We start from the raw sequence: 23155 nt of genomic DNA, 5'->3' as shown, positions 1-23155 counted from the left end.
TGGTTTCTGAATTGTACACCCTGCTAGGTTTTGTAAGTTAATCAATTGTGCATCATGGTCCGATAATCCATTTCTCACAGGGAAACCATGTGTTAGTTTTACATCCTCTTGCTGTAAAAATATACACACATCAAAAATGTTTCGCGTCACCCCAGTTCCGAAAACTCCTGAAGATAGATGTTGACTGTGGATATTGTATCACAGACACAGTCCTTTTTACTGTTCAGAGATGTCACTAAACCCGCCCAAAGATGTGAACAACCATGCATGAGCAGCGCCTGTTAGACGGAGGGGGTCCGACAGCCGATCAGTTCCAGTCATTCCACAAGGAAGGAGGTACACGGCTTGCGTTGTCTGTAGTTCAACCATGCCTAGACGGTCAATACCGCGGTTCGATCGCGTCCACATTGCTACTTTGTGCCACGAAGATCTCTCAACAAGGGAAGTGTCCAGGCGTCTCGGAGTGTACCAAAGTAACTTTGTTTGGACATGGAGGAGATACAAAAGAGACAGAAACTGTTCATGACGTGCCCCGCTCAGGCCGCCCAAAGGCTACTACTGCAGTGGATGACCGCTACCTACGGATTATGGTTCGGAGGAACCCTGACAGCAACGCCACCATGTTGAACAATGCTTTTTGTGCAGCCACAGGACGTCGTGTTACGACTCAAACTGTGCACAATAGGCTGCATGATGCGCAACTTTACTCCCAACGTCCATGGCGAGGTCAATCTTTGCAACCACGACACTATGCAGTGCGGTACAGATGGACCCAACATCATATGGTGAATGGACTGCTCAGGTTTGGCGTCATGTTCTCTTCGCCGATGAGTGTCGCATACGATTTCAACCAGACAATCGTTCGAGACGTGTTTGGAGGCAACCCGGTCAGGCTGAACGCCTCAGACACACTGTCCAGAGAGTGCAGCCAGGTGGAGGTTCCCTGCTGTTTTGGGGTGGCATTATGTGAGGCCGACGTACGCCTCTGGTGGTCATCCAAGGCGCCGTAACGGCTGACGATACGTAAATGCCATCCTCCGACCAATAGTGCAACCATATCGCCAGCGTATTTTCGAGGAATTCGTCTTCATGGACGACAATTCGCGCCCATGTCGTGCACATTTTGTTAATGATTTCCTTCAGGGTAACAACATCGTTCGACTAGAGTGGCCAGCATGTTCTCCAGACACGAACCCTATCGAACTTGCCTGGGATAGATTGAAAAGGGCTGTTTATGGACGACGTGACCCACCAAACACTCTGAGGGATCTACGCTGAATCTCCGTTGAGGAGTGGGACAATCTTGACCAACAGTGTGTTGTTGAACTTTTGGATAGTATGGCACGATGAATACAGATATGCATCAATGCAAGAGGACACGCTACTGGGTATTAGACGTACCGGTGTGTAAAGGAATCTGGACCACCACTTCTGAAGCTCTCGCTGTATGGTGGTACAACATGCAATGTGTGGTTTTCAGCAATAAAAAGGTCGGAGATGATGTTTATGTTTATCTGTATTCCAATTTTCTGTACAGGACATTTAAACTAAATATTTTTCCAATTCTGAAGTGTACGTATATCCTACTAAAATACACACACAACTTGTATGCTTATCATAACATGCAAGACCTCAACGAAAATTCAAGCAAAAGTAAAGTTGGTTTATACGTAAGATTTGACGTACTCTGCTTGCACAGTAAACTTTCAAATTAAATGTTTCTACATGTAAAGTGTCTGTATTATTTATTTATATACAAAGGTAGTTACTGATAAAACGTTTTAGGCATATTTCGGACATTGAACTTACCATGGAAAAGAACAAGCAAAATTATAGGTGAATGAAATTTTCAGTTCTGTGTTAATAAATTAGTTTCTAATTCTGCAGAACTATGCCCTGTATGTTGACTGAAAGATTTCTAGCAGACATGACTTACATGGAACAGGGTTTTGAGGCCAAAGTGAGCTGAAGAAACACAGATCGAGATCCGAGTCATTCTGTCTTGCTGCCTCACCAGACTGGACGGTAGCAGCCCAGAGGGAGATACTTGAATTTTTCGAATGAACTAAGAACATCCATCACGGAAGATAGGTGTGGAGAGCTACCGTATTTATCATTTCAAAACGTAGATATTCTGTGTCACTGCAGGCATATAATATAATTTGTGATATTTGTATTTCTTTAACTTTCCATACATTTGCTCTTGTTAATCGACAGTTTCTCCCATCTCGGCCTTTAATTTTAAAATTATCCACAATTTTGATGAAGTCATGCATCATGCTCACTGACATCATGTGAAGTCACAGGAGTACAAGGTTGTAGATGACATCATAGCAAAAATTCCCTCTTACTGGTATACGAAGCTGGACCTCCAGATCCAATTTGCTGCCCCCCCCCCATCCTGCCCCCCACAGAGCCGAGGGGTGGAGGTGGTGTGCTGAGTGCCTAATGCATAACAAATAATGCATAATTCTTAACAACTAATGCTTAACACCTAACAGACAATGTCTAATGCTAATGCCTGACACCCAACACCTAATGGGTAATGGCAAACACCTAACAGCTAATACCTTACAGCTAATGCCTTACAGTTAATACCTAACAGCTAATACCTAACGCCCATAGCTGATGAATAACAGCTAATGTATAATGGGCGATGCCTAATGGGTAATGCCTAATGGCTAACACCTAACACTTAAAGCCTAACAGATGATGCCTAATAGCTAATGCCTAACACTTCAAGCCTAACAGATGGTGGCTAACAGCTAATGAATAACACCTCATGCATAATAGGTATTGATTACTATACATCATTGATTACAGACCATCAGTTATTTCAAATTACCCCTCAAACTGTATCAAGTTGCCCCAAAAGTGTTTCAGTTTGCCCCTTATACACTATCAACTTGCCCCAAAAGTGTATCAATATACCCCTAGAATTGTATTAACATGCTCATCAAACTGCATCAGCTTGCCTTTCAAACTGTAGCAATCTGCCGCAGTACTTGGGCTTTTAGAAGACTGCACACAGCGTTACAATATATACACCTACTGCATACAGCCAAACACATAATGCATGATGCTGCCAGGTAACAATGTTACCTTACACTGTTTTGCCCCCTCCTATAACTGACATGCATTTAGTTATTTAGAGGGACTGTGTTATGTACTCATTCCAGTATTGCATAGTGAATGACATATAGTTCTGAATGAAACTGACCAATGTGACTGATTAGCCAGACCGTACACGACTTTCTGGAAGTCAGTAATGCTAACACAGCTGACAACATCTCCGGAATTTAAGCAATTCAGGTACTTAGATGTATTTTTTGACAAATATTTCAGACACTTTTTAATGCACCCCAGCTGGGGCGACTTTGTAATTGGCTCTTATACTATAATCTGAATGGAGGATGAGAGAGAGAGAGAGAGAGAGAGAGAGAGAGAGAGAGAGAGAGAGAGAGAGGTGTCTGTGATGTATGTTTTTTGTAAACAATTCAGGTCTTTCGGATACTTTTGAGCACAAACCTGATGAGGTTAAATTCTTCATCTACACCTACATCCATACTCCGCAAGCCACCTGACGGTGTGTGGTGGACGGTACATTGAGTCCCTCTATCGGTTCTCCCTTCGATTCCAGTCTCGTATTGTTCGTGGAAAGAAAGATTGTCGCTATGCCTCTGTGTGGGCTCTAATCTCTCTGATTTTATCCTCATGGTCTCTTCGCGAGAGGAGGAGGGAGCAACATACTGCTTGACTCCTCGGTGAAGGTATGTTCTCGAAACTTCAACAAAAGCCCGTACCGAGCTACTGAGCGTCTCTCTTGCAGAGTCTTCCACTGGAGATTATCTCTCATCTCCGTAACTCTTTCGCGATTACTAAATGATCCTGTAACGAAGCGCGCTGCTCTCTGTTGGATCTTCTCTATCTCTTCTATCAACCCCACCTGGTACGGATCCCACACCGGTGAGCAGTATTCAAGCAGTGGGCGAACAAGTGTACTGTAACCTACTTCCTTTGTTTTCGGATTGCATTTCCTTAGGATTATTCCAAAGAATCTCACTCTGGCATCTGCTTTACCGACGACTAATTTTATATGGTCATTCCATTTTAAATCACTCCTAATGCCTACCCCCAGATAATTTGTGGAATTAACTGCTTCCAGTTGCAGACCTACTATATTGTAGGTAAATGATACAGGATCTACATTTCAATGTGTTCGCAGCACATTACACTTTGTCTACATTGACATTCTTGCCATTCCCTGCACCAAGCGTCAATTCGGTGCATATCCTCCTGAATTTCAGTGCAATTTTCCATTGTTACAACCTCTCGATGTACTACAGCATCATCCGCAAAAAGCCTCAGTGAACTTCCGATGTTATCCACAGGGTCATTTATGTATATTGTGAATAACAACGGTCCTACGACACTCCCCTGCGGCACACCTTACTTCAGAAGACTTCTCTCCATTGAGAATGACATGCTGCGTCCATTGTAATTGGCTCTTTCATTTTAATACTACGCTGTGACTGGAGAAGAAAGGAACACTATGCAATGTGTGTGTATGCATTGTTTTACTTATATTAAGCATATCTTTGACCTTTCAGTCATTTTAATATTATGTCAGAGGTGTGTATGTGTACATAAATAATGTAATTTGACAATGCTTTTCCACTGGATGTAAATGTCTTTCGATGAATATTTTTGTCTTTAATCTGAAGATTACATTATTTCTATTGCATACTTGACACTGTTTTTAATACTACACTCTGATTGGTTGGACATAGGAAAGTATACATCAGAAAGAATGTAATTTGACAACATTTAAATACTATGCTCTGAGTGGTTGGAATAGGAGGGGTCCGCAGCTCGTGGTCGTGCGGTAGCGTTCTCGCTTCCCACGCCCGGGTTCCCGGGTTCGATTCCCGGCGGGGTCAGGGATTTTCTCTGCCTCGTGATGACTGGGTGTTGTGTGATGTCCTTAGGTTAGTTAGGTTTAAGTAGTTCTAAGTTCTAGGGGACTGATGACCATAGCTGTTAAGTCCCATAGTGCTCAGAGCCATTTGAACCATTTTTGAATAGGAGGGGGTATAGGGTACATCACACACAAGTGGTCTATTTCCACCAAGCTCAAGTTTTAATATGCGACTGTGATTGGCTGGAGATATAGGGGAGAGGGGCTTTTAATTTCCTTGATTTCCCAGTAACACAGTTTGGCTATTTCCATCATCTTCGAGTTTTCCACACTTTTATTTGCTACAGATAAAGAGTACTGTATTGTCTGATTGGTTGGAAAATACGGGGAGTAGAGGATTTTTTAAATTTTCTATTAATACAGTTGGATTATTTCAACCATCTTGGAATTTCAACGCTGCGCTATTATTGGTTGGAGATAGGGAGGGGGCATGACGTCCAATACATAAGGATGATGATGTTACTGATAACATCATCAGTTCAGGGTCCTTAATGACATGACGTGGGATCTTGAACAAAATGCCAGTGACCAAGTTCATGGAAAGGTAGTGTGTCTGGAAGGATTCTAGGTGGATCAGAGTCGCTATACTTATACTGCTTACAGGTTTGTACCTTTTATCTTGATGGCCCAAACGATTTTTGGGTAACAAGGGGACATTAACCAGCATGTTCACCTTCCTTATAACCTCCTTCCTGTAAGACATGAACACCAGTAAGTCCTTTCTAGAAAGAACCCTGCATTTTTCTATATGTTGTAATCCACTTCCTCTTCTCAAGATCTACTCAGTAACGTTTCACAGTGTACAATTTGTAATAGAATAAACACCACCAGTGCCAGGGACAGAGCTCAGGGACTCGAGCCTTGACCACCATCGTTCAACACCTCAGCCAGTCCAACAACTCGGCAGAAGCGATCACTTTTATGTAATCAGGCTTCTACATACCAATGGCCCGGGACGTCGGGAAGCTTCTGCAGTTCAACACACAGACGTGACAACAGGCAGAAGTCGGTCACTGCAAAAGATCTTCAACACGCTCAGTATGGTGTGCGGAAGCCTCGTAGAAGTGACTGCTTCTGCTACTACAAGAAAATGTACACCGTGAATCTTTTCTGAATGGGTAGTGAGGAGAGGAAGTGGAGTATTGAATAACAAATGTAGGGTGCTATTTAAAAAGACGTATGGGTGTTCATATCTTCGTAACGAACAGAGTTATAAGAAAGGCTGTCAGGCTGTCGTGATGATTAATGTCCCCCTGCTAATTAAGCAACATTTGCTTGATACATAGTTCATTTTGCTTAAGGACAAAGAAGTATTTTGAGTGGCAGCATAGATACACGCATTACATCTTCTTCTTCTTCTTTATCATCGCCTTGTCCCACGTCACGTAGGGTTGGCGCTGCTCTTCTGGATCCTTCTCCTCCATAGTGCTCTATCCATTGCCTCTTCCTTCTTCCATCCTTTCTCCCTTAGGTCCCCGGATATCTTATCGTTCCACCTCATCTTCGGTCTTCCTCTCCTTCTCGCTCCTTCAATCTTTATATCTTCAACTCTGTTTCCGATATACTCTTCCCCTTTTCTCTGTTAAGTGTCCGTACCACCTTAGTCTGCTCTCTTGTAACTTTTTCCCAATGGGTCCCACTTTCACAGCTCCTCCAACAAATTGATTTCTAGTCCTTTCCTTCCTTTTTACCCCACACATCCACCTCAGCATCCTCATTTCCGCCACTTCCATCTTCCTTTCCTGGGCTACTGTCATTGGCCATGTCTCTGCCCCGTATATCATAGCAGGCCTTATCACCGACTTGTACACTTTCTCTTTCAACCCAGTGCTCACCTTCTTGTCAAACAACACTCCACTCATATTCCTCCAGTTCTTCCAACCGCAATTTATTCGGTGTTGTATCTAGCTTTCCAGTCCTCCGTCCCTCTCTGTGTACGACCCCAGGTATTTAAATTTGCAGACCGATTTCAGCTCATCATCCTGGATCTTGCATGACCTCATCTGCACATCCTTCAGTGCTAAATATTCTGACTTTGTCCTGCTAATTTTCATCCCTCTCTCTTCTACTGCCTTCCGCCAATCCTCCAGCTTTTCCTCAAGTCTGTCGATGCTCTGCTCACAAAGGACCACATCATCCGCAAACATCATATTCCATCTTTACATCTTTCACCAGCACATCCATAATCAGGTGAAAGAGGTAGGGACTAGGCGCAGACCCTTGATGTAACCCTACTTTTACTGGGAACTCCTTTGTCATGCCCACACTACTTCTCACCTGTGTCATTGCTCCTCTGTACATTTCCTTCACTACCCTCACGCACTACATACTGCATCAAAAAACATACGGATTTTTGTGTACAAAGTGAAACGTCAGAAATGGATGACATGTAGGATAGTACGTGACAATTTAGAACGAAAAAGTTTTGTGAAAACTTGTATGATGCGCTAGGTCTCACTCACGCTCAAAAGAAAAACCGAAACACGCCTAAAATGTATAAATAACTAGAGAGATACACAAACTCGCAACCACTTTTCCCGTGATACCATCTACGCCTGTTTGTCAGAGAAAAATGCTATAAATATGGTTTATCTCGCTCAAAATAAAAACCAACAGCGAGGGGTACATCCGAAGCATGTTTTTCTGGCGAGGCGCTGGCCGCAGCGTAGCTACCTGGCGCTGTGGAGAAGACTCGGCCGAAGGGGTCGGTCGCTTCTGCGGTGAACGTGAGGTCGAGCGCGCGCACGGCGCCGCTGAGCGGCTCCCCGAGGTCCGCCAGCTGGGCGAGGACGATGTCGGTCCAGAGGGCGCTGTCGGCGGTGAGGTAGGGCGCCGCCTTCTTGGCCGTCCACCACGCCTTGACGCCCGAGAGCAGCGCCGCGCAGGCGCCGTCCGTGGACTCCCCGGGGCCCGTGCCCAAGGCCGCCATCAGCTCGTCCTTTATCAGCTGCTGCAGCTTCTCCAGGCTCGCCTGCGAACGAGAGAAAGACAACTACGCTTACAATCTGTGAAAAGAAAAATGCATTGCTTTTGTATCACAGTCTGCAGGAGCCTAAGAGACAACAAAAGGCAAACAAAGCCCAAAATCTGTAAGGTCATTGTATTGTCAACATTCCTTTATGGATGCGTGGATGTGAATGTCGGACATGAACATAGCAGCATTCAGTTGTGCAAAACTGTTACGGCTTTCGTGGCCACTTGTTGACAAACTGCCTGTTGGATTCTGTCTCGGGTTATTCGGCCGACGTTCGTCTCATGGTTGTTCCGACGTTTCGCCAGCACGAGTGGTTGGCATTGTCAAAGCTCGCGGCCGCAGACTATATACAGGGTGGTCCATTGATAGTGACCGGGCCAAATATTCCACGAAATAAGCATCAAACGAAAAAACTACAAAGAACGAAACTCGTCTAGCTTGAAGGGGGAAACCAGATGGCGCTATGGTTGGCCCGTTAGATGGCGCTGGCTTAGGTCAAACGTATATCAACTGCATTTTTTTCAAATAGGAACCCCCATTTTTTTAATTACTTATTCGTATAGAACGTAAAGAAATGTGAATGTTTTAGTTGGACCACTTTTTTCGCTTTGTGATAGATGGCGCAGTAATAGTCACAAACGTATAAGTACTTGGTATCACGTAACATTCCGCCAGTGCTGACGGTATTTGCTTCGTGATACATTACCCGTGTTAAAATGGACCGTTTACCAATTCCGGAAAAGGTCGATATCGTGTTGATGTACGCCTGTTGTGACCAAAATGCTCAACGGGCGTGTACTATGAATGCTGCTCGGTATCCTGGACGGCATCATCCAAGTGTCCGGACCGTTCGCCAGATGCTTACGTTATTTAAGGAAACAGGACGTTTTCAGCCACATGTGAAACGTCAACCACGACCTGCAAAAAATGGTGATGCCTAAGTAGGTGTTTCATCTGCTGTCGCGGCTAATCCGCACGTCCCATTTTATCGATGGCACTTTAAATGGTGCAGTGTATGCTGATTTCCTACGTAATGTTCTACCGATGTTCCTACAAGATGTTTCACTGCATGACAGAATGGCGATGTACTTCCAACATGATGGATGTCCGGCACATAGCTCGCGTGCGGTTGAAGCAATATTGAATAGCATATTTCATGACAGGTGGGTTGGTCGTCGAAGCACCATACCATGGCCCGCACCTTCACCGGATCTGACGTCAACGGGATTTGTCTCCGTGGGGAAAGTTGAAGGATATTTGCTATCGTGATCCACCGACAACGCCTGACAACATGGGTCAGCGCATTGTCACTGCATGTGCAAACATTACAGAAGGCGTACTACTCACTGTTGAGATGAATGTGGTTACACGTATTGCCAAATGCATTGAGGTTGACGGACATAATTTTGAGCATTTATTGTATTGCTGTGGTATTTACAGGTAATCACGCTTTAACAGCATGCGTTCTCAGAAATGATAAGTTCAGAAAGGTACATGTATGACATTGGAACAACCGGAATAAAATGTTCAAACGTACGTACGTTGTGTATTTTAATTTTAAAAAACCTACCTGTTACCAACTGTTCGTCTAAAATTGTGAGCCATATGTGACTATTACAGCGCCATCTATCACAAAGCAAAAAAAGTGGTCCAACTAAAACATTCATATTTCTTTACGTATTACACAAACATGTAATAAAAATGGGGGTTCCTATTTTAAAAAACGCAGTTCATATCCGTTTGACCTATGGCAGCGCCATCTAGCGGGCCAACTATAGCGCCATCTGGTTTCCCCCTTCGAGCTAGACAAGTTTCGTTCTTTGTATTATTTTCGTTTGACGCATATTTCGTGACATATTTGGCCCGGTCACGATCAATGGAGCACCCTGTATATGCACCTGTTGCGCCAACGTCCGAGGGCTTTTCCGGTGTCATTTCCAGTGCGGTTCTTCTCTAGCTACCTGCGACGGTCGTTCGCTGCAGCACAGGAAGCCAGGATCCGTTTACCTTGAGCCTTTCCTCTTTCTTGTTGAAGCCATTCTCGTGTTTCTCGGGATGATAGCGAAGCAGATTGACGAGGCGAGTCCCGATCAGTCACGCACAGTGGTCAACTTCACTGAACGACAACTGACCGAAGAGGAAGAGTCCGTCCTTCAAAATGGAATTTCGCTATCATCCCGTGAACTATACCTATGTAGCACCATACTGGTCGAGCCAGAAAAGTCTGCTGTGGCTGAACACTGTCTTGACACGGAAGACAGCACGAACTACGGAGAGACAAAGATCCTTTCGTCCGCTCCCACGTACTGGGACTCCATCATTAAAGAAGCAGTCGAAATCCGTATAAGTGACGACCTTATCGATAGAGACACGGGATTTCAACTCAGCAAGGCATGGGACCCAGCACTGGTGGCACTAAGGTAGCGTCGGCCGCTGGCGAACGAATCCGAGTCAGCACAGACGGAGAATCAAAGTCCTCACACTTAAACTGGGCGCCCACACTCTATTTACGGCCGCGCCTTTCCCGCATCGCGAATGGGAAGCCCGTGGCCCGTCTTTACGACAGGGGGGCGCTGGATGTCGTCGTGCGCTTATATTCGTCTAAGATGACGTTATAGCCTCAATGCTTTGCACTTGCCCTTTTCTAGCGAGTCAGCGTATTATCAGCGGGCCATTGCAGCAACACGTCAGTCAGCACTTGAAGATGACGAGCACCTGTCTCGTCGAAATATTCTGCAGCTTCCACAACATTATCCGACGCGGTGCCTATATGGGTTATTGTCTTAACGGTAGACAGGGCAGCCAACCAGTGTACAAAATACCGTAACAATTAAACTAAATAACGATGTTGTAGCTGATAATTCAGAAGCTGCAAGTACTTTTAACAATAACATTCTAAATTAGCAGCAAAAATTGGAATAGATGGTTCAGTTGAAGAAGCGAATGAATGTATTAAAATTGTCGTCTACAAAACGTAAAGCAAGTTTTGAAGTACTGGTAACACCAACATCCTCTACTGAAAATAATTAAAATTAAGAAAAAGCTCATATGGTGTTAATGCAATTTCACACAGAACTGAAAAGTTGTTACAACTTAAGTAATGTCCATAATGATATACATACTGTGGCATTGTCACAGGAATTTTCCCACTCAGGTTAAAACATGCAATTGTTAAACTTCTTCATAAGAAAGGTGACAAGAAGGACTTAAAACAACTGTCATCAAATTCCCTTTCTTCTTCTTCTTTCAAATTATTCAAAAAATAACGTACTCAAGAGCAGCCTACACTTAAGTAGAAACAATTTATCCGCCATTTCACAGTTTGGATTCCAGAAGGATTGCACAACTGACAATAGTATTCATACATTCACTTATCAAATCTATAATGAATATGAATAGGAATAATACTAAAACATGGCAAGTTGGTATTTTTTATCTTTCCAAGGCATTTGATTGTGTTCACCATGTTATTCTCTTAAATAAAGTAAAGTCTTATGGAATCGGCGTCCGTCCCCGGTAGCTGAGTGGTCAGCGCGACAGAATGTCAATCCTCAGGGCCCGGGTTCGATTGCCGGCTGGATCGGAGCTTTTCTCCGCTCAGGGACTGGGTATTGTGTTGTCCTAATCATCATCATTTCATCCCCATCGACACGCAAGTCGCCGAGGTGGCGTCAAATGGAAACACTTGCACCCGGCGAACAGTCTGCCCGACGGGAGGCCCTAGTCACACGACGACACGACAGATGGAATCGGTAGCTTCTTTATACACGGCTGGTTTCAATCATACTTAACAAATAGAATGTAAAATATTATGCTGAATATGTCAACAAAGTTGGAAGGGTAGAAAATTGTAGTGACTGGGGAGAAATCAAAATGGGTGTCCCATAGAGTTCAATTTTGGGTACACTCCTATTCCCTATATATGTCAGTTCCCTACAATTTAACATTCATGAAACAGAATTGGTAATATAGAGGGGGAGAGAGAGAGAGAGAGAGAGAGAGAGAGAGAGAGAGAGAGAGAGATAGAGAGAGAATGGACTTCCCATAAATTTTGAAAAAACACACTATGATCAGTCGTGTACAGGAAATAGGGTCATACCAACAACTGATGTAGCAAGTGAGCAGGAGGCATTAAATGCGGTAGATTGCTCCAAACTTTTGAGTGTACATATTGATGAAAGCTTGGACTAGAATAAGGATATTACTGAACTCCTGAGAGAGTTGAGTTTAGCTACTTTTGCTCTTCGTATAATTGCTAATCTTGGAAATAAACGAATTAACCTCCAGACATATTTTACATACATCCACTGAAAATGTTCTTACGGAAAAACTTTCTGGGGCAAATCACAACTTAGAACGTATTGATTGTACAAAACCGAGCAGTAAGGATAATATGGGGTGTTCGCCCATGGACATCATGCTGGTACCTCTTCAAGGAGCTGTGAATTTCAACCGCGTCGTCATAATATGTATATCTGATGGTGGAATTCTTCGTAAATAATCCATCACAATTTAAAAAGAACAATGAGGTCCATCCCTACAACACTAGACGGAAGAATGTCTTTATTACTCATTGTTAAAGCCGTGAGTGGTTCAAACAGGAGTTTAGTACGCAGCAACAAAAATCTTTGTTCACTTGCCCAGTAACATAAAATGCCTGAGAGGTAGCGAAGTAAGTTTTAAATCTAACCTAAAATCGTTTCACCTGGACAACTCTTTCTATTCGATGGGCTAATTTCTATTCAAAAACTGGTAACCGTAGAACAAAGTGTTTTTAAGTGTAGATGCATGAGTAGGACTACAAAATAACGTGTTCGTTAATGCTAATAGTCCGGCCCCGGTAGCTGAGTGGTCAGCGTGACGGATTGTCAATCCTAAGGTCCCGGGTTCGATTCCGGGCTGGGTCGGAGATTTTCTCCGCTCAGGGACTGCGTGTTGTGTTGTCCTAATCATCATAATTTCATCCCCATCAACGCGCAGGTTGTCGAAGTGGCGTCAAATCGAAAGACCTACACCAGGCGAACGGTCTACCCAATGGGAGGCCTTAGCCACACGACATTTCATTTCACTAACCATGTACAACCATCCTTAAACGGACTCGTTCCACATCATTTCGTTAAAAGGAAACGCTCAAATTATAAATGGATCACGTAAGTAACCGAGCTACAAGGGATGGCTGGACCTGAAATTTCAAGGGCGTCACAAATCAGAAATTTTTGCTGCTGCTGGAGACGATCACGAAGAAGATTACTTTGTATAGTGCTCGCAGCTAGCATGTGTGTAAATGCACACTATTTAAAATTTCTCGTACAGCGTAGTCATAGTTCCTTGTGCCACTGAGTAAATAGCCCGTAGGAGCATTTTGTTCCGGTGACCACAAGAAATTATGTGGACTTTCAGACTGGAAATTATGGTCAGTATGTTCTCCATCGCCTTCTGGCTCACGGCAGAAATAGTCTTCAGGCTCTTGTAAACGACGGCGAAGATGATCATTTAACCCGCCGCCCCACAGAGGCACCTTTTAGAACGGTCTTGTCTGAGAAATTTGCTCTTCCGAGATGAAGGCACTGTGCAGAGAATGTGACGGCTTGCCCCTCTTCGTATAAAAGACTCAGGCGGACCAGAGGTAGGCGACGTAATGGTGAATGCCTTATTTTGAAGCACGTTTGCGTAAGGAGTACGGCTACAGCCGTTCTCTCGCTTCTGCCGTCAGCGTTGGTAGATGACGCACTAACAGAAATTACTCTGCGAAACACAGGCGAAGACGAGCCTGTGTGTGTAACATACGCCACCTCGCCCCCCCCCCCCCCTCTGGGGTCGTTGGGGCGCAGTGCCCGCGGCGGTCTTCTCGAAAAATGGTTCAAATGGCTCTGACAAGGGAACCTCCCCATCGCACCCCCCTCAGATTTAGTTATAAGTTGGCACAGTGGATAGGCCTTGAAAAACTGAACGCAGATCAATCGAGAAAACAGGAAGAAGTTGTGCGCAACTATGAAAAAAATAAGTAATATACAAACCGAGTAGTCCATGCGCAAGATAAGCAACATCAAGGACGCTCTGAGCTCAGGAGCGCCGTGGTCCCGTGGTTAGCGTGAGCAGCTCCGAAAGTAGAGGTCCTTGGTTCGAGTCTTCCCTCGAGTGAAAAGTTTAATTTTTTTATTTTCAGACAATTATCAAAGTTCAGGCACTCACACATAATCAACTTCGCTCTCCAAAATTTCAGGACATGTTCCGATTTGCTTGGACATATGCACGATTTGACGGTCGACACACGGTAAAATTTGAAAACGTTAAAAACATATGTTTTGACGGAGTACAGTGAAAACTGTGCGACTGTGAAACTGTTGCATTCATTTGTTACAGTTTATGTGACAAACTCTTATGTTTTCATAACTTTTTTGGGACTGATTTTCACATCCACAAGAAAACCTAAATCGGGCAAGGCAGAAGAATCTTTTTACCCATTCGCCAAGTGTACAAGTTAGGTGGGTCGACAACATATTCCTGGCATGTGACGCACATGCCGTCACCAGTGTCGTATAGAATATATCAGACGTGTTTTCCTGTGGAGGAATCGGTTGACCTATGACCTTGCGATCAAATGTTTTCGGTTCCCATTTGAGAGGCACGTCCTTTCGTCTACTAATCGCACGGTTTTGCGGTGCGGGCGCAAAACACAGACACTAAACTTATTACAGTGAACAGAGACGTCAATGAACGAATGGACAGATCATAACTTTTCCAAAATAAACTTTTCACTCGAGGGAAGACGTGATCCAAGGACCTCTCGTTCCGCAGCTGCTCACGCTAACCACGGGATCACGGCGTTCCTGACCTCACACTCTCCTTGATGTTGCTTATCTTCCGCATGGACTACTCAGTTTGTATGTTTTGCTTACTTTTTTCATAATTCCACACAACTTCTTCGTGTTTTCTCGATTGATCTGTGTTCAGTTTTTCAAGGCCTATCCACTGTGCCAACTTATAACTAAATCTGAGGTGGGTGCGATGGGGAGGTTCCCTTGTAAACACTATGGGACTTCCTAGGTCACCAGTCCCCTAGAACTTAGAACTACTTAAACCTAACTAACCTAAGGACATCACACACATCCATGCCCGAGGCAGGATTCGAACCTGCGACCGTAGCGGTCGCGCAGTTCCAGACTGTAGCGCCTAGAACCGCTCGGCCACTCCGGCCGGCGGTGTTCTCGACAGCCGTCTGCTGCAACGGAAGCGCTCGGCAACAGCACTGCGACACCAGCCCAGAGGTGCAGCGCAGCACCGATAAATGTCACCGGAACGAAAGGACTTCAGTTTCATGCACGAACTACCTCGCGCAACTCTTGTCAGTCTGGACTGCGAGCATGGAAAATCTTTAACATAAAATTGACGGTTCGAAACGTGCACGTACTGATTTCCGCAGCATGGTAAGGGCTTCTGCTTTTTTTATGAATCCATGGAGGCGGCATCTATCCACTGAACTAGCCCCAACGTTCGCACGGGCCGCTGTTGTACTGACTGCAGAGGGCTGCAGAAGGTCTCTCCGGTCTGCAGTGGGCCACCGCTGCTCGTCGCCGCCAGCAACGGCAGCCGTGAGCCTCCTTCCCGAGGCGCGAGGGCGACTTGTCTTACCTTCGCGTCGGTACGAATCTCGACTCATTCTAACTATCGCTGCTCTCAAAAACCCCACATGTACTGTGCTCACGCTATTATCACTGCCACAGAGAATCTCCATTTCGTCTCAATCTCTTCTACACTTCTGGCCATTAAAATTGCTACACCACGAAGATGACGTGCTACCGACGCGAAATTTAACCGGGGGGAAGAAGATGCTGTGATATGCAAATGATTAGCTTTTCAGAGCAATCACACAAGGTTAGCGCCGGTGGCGACACCTACAACGTGTTGACATGAGGAAAGTTTCCAACCGATTTCTCATACACAAACAGCAGGTGACCGGCGTTGCCTGGTGAAACGTTGTTGTCATGCCTCGTGTAAGGAGGAGAAATGGGTACCATCACGTTTCCGACTTCCATAAAGGTCGGATTGTAGCCTATCGCGATTGCGGTTTATCGTATCGCGACATTGCTGCTCGCGTTGGTCGAGATCCAATGACTGTTAGCAGAATATGGAATCGGTGGGTTCAGGAGAGTAATACGGAACGCCGTGCTGGATCCCAACGGCCTCGTATCATTACTCGTATCACTAGCAGTCGAGATGACAGACATCTTATCCGCATGGCTGTAACGGATCGTGCAGCCACGTCTCGATCCCTGAGTCAACAGATAGGGACGTTTGTAAGAAAACAGCCATCTGCACGGACAGTTCGACGACGTTTGCAGCAGCGTGGACTATCAGCTCGGAGACCATGGCTGCTGCATCACAGACAGGAGCGCCTGTGATGGTGTACTCAACAACAAACCTGGGTGCACGAATGGCAAAACGTCATTTTTTTCAGATGAATCCGGGTTCTGTTTACAGCATCATGGTGGTCGCATCCGTGTTTGGCGACATCGCGGTGAACGCACATTGGAAGCGTATATTCGTCATCGCCATACTAGCGCATCACTCGCCGTGATGGTTTCGGGTGCCATTGGTTACACGTCTCGGTCACCTCTTGTTGGCAATTACGGCACTTTGAACAGAGGACGTTACATTTCAGATGTGTTACGACCCGTGGCTCTGCCCTTCATTCGATCCCTGCGAAACCCAACAGTTCAGCAGGATAATGCACGACCGCATGTTGCAGGTCATGTACGGGCCTTTCTGGATACAGAAAATGTTCGACTGCTGCCCTGGCCAGCACATTCTCCAGATCTCTCACCAACTGAAAACGTCTGGTCAATGGTGGCCGAGCAACTGGCTCGTCACAATACGCCAGTCACTACTCTTGTTTTTTAAGTAAGGTCCGTTTTGTTGTAGACACTAGTAGTTCGCGGGCATACCGCAACGAGCGCGTGCGTCGTGTACCGGCATGCCTCGGGAACAACTGTGTTCAGTTTCAGCTCTGTAGCTAACCTGTACGGTTCTGTTCTGTGCTTTCAAAATGTTTAAGACTATCAACTCGCCCGCCACGTGTGAGGTTCACTCAGTGATACGGTTTTTGTCAGAAAAGAACCTGTCTGCTGCAGACATTCATCAACAGATTTGCAAAGTGTACAGTGATACTGTTATGAGTGAAAGCAAAGTGCGCAAGTGGGTACGAGAACTCAAACATGGCTGTGACAACGTCCATGATGAGGACCGCTCCGGTCGCTCTTCTTTGATTACAGACGGTTTGGTGGCTTCAGTTGAAGCGAGGATTCGTGAGAACGGGCGTTTCACAATAACAGGTCTCTCAAACGATATTACTTGACTTGTCGACATCAGTGCTTTACAACATTGTTTCTGAATATGTAAAGTTTAGGAAACTGTGCTCCCGTTGGGTCCCAGAACTCCTAACAGGGGACCACAAAAACCAAAGATTTGAGTGTCTTATGAAGTTCTTGACTCGTTATCACGAAGAAGGTGATGGCTTCTTGAGTCAGATCGTCAGTGGAAACATGGGTTTCGCATATCACGCCCGAATCGTAGCAACAGAGCATGGAACGGAGACACACAGACTCGCCTGTAAAGGTGAAGACCAAACAGACTCTGTCCCAGCGCAAAACCATGGCGTCGGTGTTTTGGGATAGGCATGGTGTTTTGTTGGTCGACTTCATGCAACGAGGAACCACTATCACTGCAGAAGCATACTGCCAAACCCTTAGAAAGCTACGCAGAGAGATTCAAAACAAAAGACGCGGCATGCTGACAAGGGGAATTGTCCTTCACCATGACAATGCAAGACCTCACACTGCAGGTCAGACCCGCGATTTATTGGACAGTTTTGGCTGGGAAGTTTAAGACCACCCAACCTACAGTCCTGATCTTGCGCCGAGCGATTACCATCTGTTCCTCCATCTCAAACAACACCTCAGTGGCAGCTGTTACAATGATGAGGACGACGTGAAAACGGCAGTGAACTCTTGGTTATCGGAGCAGGCGGCAAGTTTTTATGAAGAGGGTATTTTAAAATTGGTTGAGAGGTATGATACGTGTTTCAACAAACTTGGCAACTATGTTGAAAAATAGAGTGAAGTATGTACTTTCTGAAAATAATTTTACTTTTTTGAAATAATCTTTCGTTGTGTACCTATGTTCAATCGTACCTTACTTAAAAAAACACGCCTCGTAGTATACAGGGTGTTACAAAAAGGTACGGCCAAACTTTCAGGAAACAGTCCTCACACACAAAGAAAGAAAATATGTTATGTGGACATGTGTCCGGAAACGCTTACTTTCGACGTTAGAGCTCATTTTATTACTTCTCTTCAAATCACATTAATCATGGAATGGAAACACACAGGAACAGAACGTACCAGCGAGACTTCAAACACTTTGTTACAGGAAATGTTCAAAATGTCCTCCGTTAGCGACGATACATGCATCCACCCTCCGCGCATGGAACCCCTGATGCGCTGATGCAGCCCTGGAGAATGGCGTGTTGTATCACAGCCGTCCACAATACGAGCACGAAGAGTCTCTACATTTGCTACCGGCGTTGCGTAGACAAGAGCTTTCAAATGCCCCCATAAATGAAGGTCAAGATGGTTGAGGTCAGGAGAGCGTGAAGGCCATGGAATTGGTCCGCCTCTACCAATCCATCGGTCACCGAATCTGTTGTTCAGAAACGTACGAACACTTCGACTGAAATGTGCAGGAGCTCCATCGTGCATGAACCACATGTTGTGTCGTACTTGTAAAGGCACATGTTCTAGCAGCACAGGTAGAGTATCCCGTATGAAATCATGATAACGTGCTCCATTGAGCGTAGGTGGCAGAACATGGGGCGCAATCAAGACATCACCAACAATGCCTGCCCAAACGTTCACAGAGAATCTGTGTTGATGACGTGATTGCACAATTGCGTGCGGATTCTCGTCAGCCCACACATGTTGATTGTGAAAATTCACAATTTGATCACGTTGGAATGAAGCCTCATCCGTAAAGAGAATATTTGCAATGACATGAGGATTGACACATTGTTGGATGAACCATTCGCAGAAGTGTACCCGTGGGGGCCAATCAGCTGCTGATAGTACCTGAACACGCTGTACATGGTACGGAAACAACTGGTTCTCCCGTAGCACTCTCCATACAGTGACGTGGTCAACGTTACCTTCTACAGCAGCAACTTCTCTGACGCTGACATTAGGGTTATCGTCAACTGCACGAAGAATTGCCTCGTCCATTGCAGGTGTCCTCGTCGTTCTAGGTCTTCCCCAGTCGCGAGTCATAGGCTGGAATGTTCCGTGCTCCCTAAGACACCGATCAATTGCTTCGAACGTCTTCCTGTCGGGACACCTCCGTTCTGGAAATCTGTCTCGATACAAACGTACCGCGCCACGGCTATTGCCCCGTGCTAATCCATACATCAAATGGGCATCTGCCAACTCCGCATTTGTAAACATTGCACTGACTGCAAAACCACGTTCGTGATGAACACTGACCTGTTGATGCTACGTACTGATGTGCTTGATGCTAGTACTGTAGAGCAATGAGTCGCATGTCAACACAAGCACCGAAGTCAACATTACTTTCCTTCAATTGGGCCAACTGGCGGTGAATCGAGGAAGTACAGTACATACTGACGAAACTAAAATGAGCTCTAACATGGAAATTAAGCGTTTCTGGACACATGTCCACATAACAATTTTTCTTTATTTGTGTGTGAGGAATGTTTACTGAAAGTTTGGCCGTACCTTTTTGTAACACCCTGTATAGTCAGAAAAGAAAACGTTTCAAGAAGTGCCTACGACCAGAAACTGCTCTTGTGCGGACAAGACGTGGACGTGGGCTGCTCAGCGCAGAGGCCCACTTGATCCAGGTGGCGCTGGTCTAGTGAAGTCGAGAGCGCCGCTGGGGTGTTCCATAATGTCCAGTAGCAGACGCTGCAAGGAGAGAGCTGTGCATGACGGCGAAATTTAGTGTCAAAATTTCGAGAGCGTGCGTTGCAAAATTAGTCGAGCAACGTGTTACTCCCTCCCTTACACAGTCTCGAAATGATCACTGCGGGGGAAATGAGGTGAAACTGGAGGTATTACGACAGCAGTTGTTCCCGTGTACCGCTGACGAACGGAACGGGAAAGGCGGGAAAAGTTCGTGGCATCAGTAGTACTCCCCGACACACACACCGTAAGGTGGCTCGCAGGACTGCAGACGCGCACGTGGCAGGCTCAGGCAGGGGGCGGGCAGGCAGGCAGGTATCTGTGTGAACCTAGGCGGCGCCTCCGCTGGCGTGTGTGGGTGTGGCGTGCTGCCGCCCCCGCACTCACCTGGTTGCAGAAGAGCCGGAACCTGGACAGGAACTCGCCGGCGTCGCTCAGGTCTTCGCAGGTCGAGAAGCAGCAGCCGACGTCCTCCTCCTCCAGCGAGAAGGTGACCTCCGTGATCCTGGAAATCTCCTGGGCGCCTCTCACAGCGCCAGTGTCCACGATGTCGGGCGCGGTGTTCACGTCGCGTATGTCCATCTTCTTCACGCCGGTGTTCGTGAATATGCCGACCGTTACCTGCATCACAAGTAGCAGTTACTACCAGACCTCCTTCACTAAAGAGGCTAGAGGGCACGCTATCGTCAGATAGTTATACGCTAACAACGGAATCGTCAAATCCGACATGTCGAAATCCACAATGAAATTTTTCATACAGGAAGAATACACCGGTAGAAATGCACTGTCAAAAATTTTAGCTGCTAATGTGCACAGCAAGTATTTTTAAAAATATGTTGAAAACTGCCAAATTCGTAGCTCGCCGGGCTGCTGGAGAAGTGTACAAGCCTGCCCTAGCTGTAGCAAGATGGCGCGTGCGCAACACGGCGGGCGCGTACACTTGAATAACAGCAATCTGATAGCAGATAACGCGGCACAACGCAATCGTAATTTGTAAAGCGAATTTCAGTTTTCTCGATAGTTTCAGTTTAACAGTTGCTCTTCAGCCGTATTTGCAACTCATTAATAACCATAATACACTACTGGCCATTAAGATTGCTACACCACGAAGATGACGTGCTACCGACGCGAAATTTAACCGACAGGAAGAAGATGCTGTGATATGCAGATGATTAGCTTTTCAGAGCATTCACACAAGGTTGGCGCCGGTGGCGACACCTACAACGTGCTGACATGAGGAAAGTTTCCAACCTATTTCTCATGCACAAGCAGCAGTAGACCGGCGTTGCCTGGTGAAACGTTGTTATGATGCCTCGTGTAAGGAGGAGAAATGCGTACCATCACGTTTCCGACTTTGATGAAGGTCTGATTGTAGCCTATCGCGATTGCGGTTTATCGTATTGTGACATTGCGGCTCGCGTTGGTCGAGATCCAATGACTGTTAGTAGAATACGGAATCGGTGGGTTCAGGACAGGGTAATACGGAACGCCGTGCTGGATCCCAACGGTCTCGTATCGCTAGTAGTCGAGATGGCAGGCATCTTATCCGCATGGTTGTAACGGATCGTGCAGCCACGTATCGATCCCTGAGTCAACAGATGGGAACTTTTGCAAGACAACAACCATCTGCACGAACAGTTCGACGACGTTTGCAGCAGCACGGACTATCAGCTCGGAGACCATGGCTGCGGTTACCCTTGACGCTGCATCACAGACAGGAGCGCCTGCGGTGGTGTACTCAACGACGAACCTGGGTGCACGAATGGCAAAACGTCATTTTTTTCGGATGAATCCAGGTTCTGTTTACAGCATCATGATGGTCGCATCCGTGTTTGGCGACATCGCGGTGAACGCACATTGGAAGCGTGTATTCGTCATCGCCATACTGCCGTATCACCCGGCGTGATGGTATGGTGTGCCATTGGTTACACGTCTCGGTCACTTCTTGTTCGCATTGACGGCACTTTGAACACTGGACGTTACATTCCAGGTGTGTTACGAGCCGTGGCTCTACCCTTCATTCGATCCCTGCGAAACCCTACATTTCAGCAGGATAATGCACGACCGCATGTTGCAGGTCCTGTACGGGCCTTTCTGGATACAGAAAATGTTCGACTGGTGCCCTGGCCAGCACCTTCTCCAGATCTCTCACCTACTGAAAACGTCTGGTCAATGGTGGCCGAGCAACTGGCTCGTCACAATGCGCCAGTCACTACTCTTGATGAACTGTGGTATCGTGTTGAAGCTGCATGGGCAGCTGTACCTGTACACGCCATCCAAGCTCTGTTTGACTCAATGCCCAGGCGTATCTAGGCCGTTATTACTGCCAGAGGTGGTTGTTCTGGGTACTGATTCCTCAGGATCTGTGCACCCAAATTGCGTGAAAATGTAATCACATGTCAGTTCTAGCATAATATATTTGTCCAGTGAATACCCGTTTATCATCTGCATTTCTTCTTCGTGTAGCAATTTTAATGGACAGTAGTGTAATTAGCAGTTGTCCTTGCGGTATCGCTAGTGTTCATACTGAATTGATTTTCCTTGTGTTTCTTCATACACGTTTTCTAAGAGCTTCTCTCTTTGTGGAGGTTCCAGAGTTTCACAGTATGCATTCCATTTTAAAATTATCAGCATGGTCCGGAAACATCCTAGGCGTCTTTGATAAAGGCTGTAGAAACACCCCTGATAGAGGGATGCGAGGTATTCTTCCTTGTATGCAACGGTCGCGCGACACACGGAAAACTAAACAAAAAATTACGCAAAGAGGCATACTTCCTGCAAAAAAGCAAATTGTCATATAGCAGAAATCTGACATGGACTGAAACGAGAAAAGAAAACATTAACTATGAATCAAGACGCTCAATATTTGTACCGTAGTGTCTAGAATCAAATAAAATGATGTCGTTGGATATGTCTCACGCGGATCTCTAATGTTAATTAATACTGCGTAAGTTGCAACTCAGATGTCATTTAATAATGCGGCTCACTGAAATAAATTATATCTTTATGGCTTCATCAATGATAAAGCATTAAAACATATCATCTGCAGCTTTGAAGGGGATATTAAACACGGACAATTATGAAACTTGAAAGTTACCACGGAACTGACATTAACAAATCTGCTACACTGATCTCTACAGTTAATTAATACTGCGTAACTCAGATGTCATTAAATAATGCGGCTCACTGAAATTAATTATATGCTCATGGCTTCATCAGTGATAAAGCATTAAA

The 23155-nt window shown here is 45.6% G+C and overlaps 1 protein-coding gene across 1 annotated transcript in view; it reads right to left on the bottom strand.

Annotated features, from left to right (window-relative positions):
* Positions 1 to 23155, bottom strand: part of LOC126481724 (uncharacterized) — a 414263-nt gene that overhangs the window by 285559 nt on the left and 105549 nt on the right. Inside the window, exons 5-6 of the mRNA XM_050105677.1 lie at positions 20309 to 20542; positions 7652 to 7949 (exon numbers count right to left, since the gene is read on the bottom strand). Of these exons, the coding sequence (XP_049961634.1) occupies positions 7652 to 7949; positions 20309 to 20542 (532 nt within the window). The remainder of the gene's footprint in view (positions 1 to 7651; positions 7950 to 20308; positions 20543 to 23155) is intronic.

This window comes from Schistocerca serialis, chromosome 5, assembly GCF_023864345.2.
Source record: "Schistocerca serialis cubense isolate TAMUIC-IGC-003099 chromosome 5, iqSchSeri2.2, whole genome shotgun sequence".
NCBI lineage: Eukaryota > Metazoa > Arthropoda > Insecta > Orthoptera > Acrididae > Schistocerca > Schistocerca serialis.
Note: the sequence above shows the minus strand (reverse complement) of the source record. Positions and strands in the feature narration are given on the sequence as shown.